General features: G+C 45.9%; 1 protein-coding gene across 1 annotated transcript in view; it reads left to right on the forward strand.

Moving 5' to 3' along the window:
• LOC101847326 (organic cation transporter protein) overlaps positions 1-2,236 on the forward strand; it is a gene marked incomplete at its 5' end in the record, with an annotated part of 8,678 nt that overhangs the window by 2,563 nt on the left and 3,879 nt on the right. Inside the window, 2 exon segments of the mRNA XM_005095149.3 lie at positions 1,322-1,548; positions 1,950-2,131. Coding sequence (XP_005095206.2) covers positions 1,322-1,548; positions 1,950-2,131 — 409 coding nt within the window.

A 2,236-nucleotide genomic window follows, 5' to 3' on the forward strand; every position in this document is an offset into this window, starting at 1 on the left:
GGGGGGGTTAAAGTGTTTTACGGTGTTCACAACTGCTTAAGGTCGTATGAGCGCGCGGGACGCATTAAACATTTTCAGTTCGTAGGAGAATTTGAATTTTGCCCGGGTGTCTGCCGAAGCCTATTCTTATCGATTTTAGACCACCAAGGGATCTTTAACGTGCGCAACTTGCTCTCGGGGCCTCCGAGATTCTTCGCCCTAGTCCGAGAAGGCTAAGTGTAGATCTTTCCTACCAGAAGATCAGGGGTGTTGCTGAAAGACAGCAGTGAGAAGGAGCCAAGGGGTAGCAGTAGAAAGGCTGCAGAAAGAGTCAGGAGCCCAGGGGTGGGGGCAAAGGTGGTGAGGGCTGGGGGCAAAAAGTGGAGACGAAAGAAGATGACAGAATATTGCTCGAGAGCGGAAAAGGGGGTGAAAGGAGACAATTTTAGAGAAGAAAATGTTCCCGTTGCAGCCCGGATTCGAACCCGGGACCCTTGAATGAGAGGAGAGAACCTTAACCTCTAGGCTATGAGAGCCCCCGCCGATATGTTTGAGACTGCTGAGAAAATCGTAGAAGGAAAAGAAATCATACGGGGTAGTGCTTGGTGAAGCCCGCGTTTAAAAAAAAATCAGGAAACGACAAATTATGCAGTTTTTGGGACACCTGAAAAGACATAAAGATCTTGAATATCTAGCTCTCACTGGCAACATTGAAGGCAAACAAGGCAGGGATATATCCCAGAGCAACATACTTGGGGAACCTAAACAAATGAGTAACGGGGAAAGATCAGGGAAATGTAATTTTTTTAAAGAGCATCTGAGCAAAGGAATGAATGGAGAACCATGATCGCCGATATCTGTCGCATTCTGGCACTGGATGATGATGATGATGATGATGATGATGATGATGATGATGATAATGATGATGATGACGATGACGATGATGGTGGTATGTTTGAAAATGGTATACGTTTAAAGTCCCTATCAACACTCTTTTGATGATGATGATGATGATGATGGTGATGATTATGATGATGATGATGATGATGATGATGATGATGATGATGATGATGATGATGATGATGATGATGATGAAGCCCAAGAGGCGAAACATTGAGCTGTTTCTATTAAACAAAGTTTAAACATTTTATATTTTTATGTTATTTCGTCTGAATTTCAAACAAGACTCTCCCTTCTGCTTTCCAATGATGATGATGATGATGGTGATGATGATGATGATGATGATGTGAGGATGGTGATGATGATGGTATCTATGATGATATCATATCATCATCGTCATGCGAACGCCATCTAATCTCTATCACTCGACCTACCCCCTCAGGCTGGCAGTCAACTTGTTATACTACGGACTGAGTCTGAACGTGGGCAACCTCGGAGGCTCCACGTACCTTAACTTCTTCCTGGGCGCTGTGGTGGAGATGCTGGGCTACCTCTTCGCCTTGTTCCTACTGGACCGCACGGGCCGCCGACGTCTGCACTGTGCTGGCATGTTTGTGGGGGGACTCGCCTGCCTCGCCGTCATGCTGCCCGTCACTCTGGGAGACGATGGTGGGTGCTGGCTAATCTGCTGCTACTTGTGATATTTATAATCATCATCATCATCATCATCCTCATCATCATCATCATCATCATCATCATCATCATCATCATCATCATCATCATCATCATCATCATAATCATAATCGTAATAATCATAATAATAATCATAATCATAAGTATGATCATAAACATAACAGTAACAATCATCCCATCCCATCCTATCCCATCCTATCTCATCCCATCCCATCTACTCTCACCCCATGTCATCCCATCTCATCTCGCCCCATCCCATTTCATCCTATCCCTCTCATCCCATCCTCTCACCCCACCCCATCCCCTTTCACCCCATCACATTCCATCCCCTCCTACCCCATCCCATCCCCTCTCACCCCATCCCACCCACCCCCCAGGTGACCAGTGGGCAGCCACAGCCCTGGCTATGATGGGCAAGTTCTGTGCCAGCAGCAGCTATGGCGTCCTGTACATCATGTCCGCTGAGCTCTTCCCCACCGTACTGCGCAACTCTGGCATCGGATTCTGCTCCATCTTCGAGAATGTCGGCGGGATGATCTCCCCTTACATCGCCGACTTGGTAAGGACAAACACCAAAGAGGTTTTATCTATCTATCTATCGATCTATCGATCTATCTATCTATCTATCTATCTATCTATCTATCTATCTATCTATCTATCTATC

This window comes from Aplysia californica, unplaced genomic scaffold (genome assembly GCF_000002075.1).
Source record: "Aplysia californica isolate F4 #8 unplaced genomic scaffold, AplCal3.0 scaffold00096, whole genome shotgun sequence".
Classification (NCBI taxonomy): domain Eukaryota; kingdom Metazoa; phylum Mollusca; class Gastropoda; order Aplysiida; family Aplysiidae; genus Aplysia; species Aplysia californica.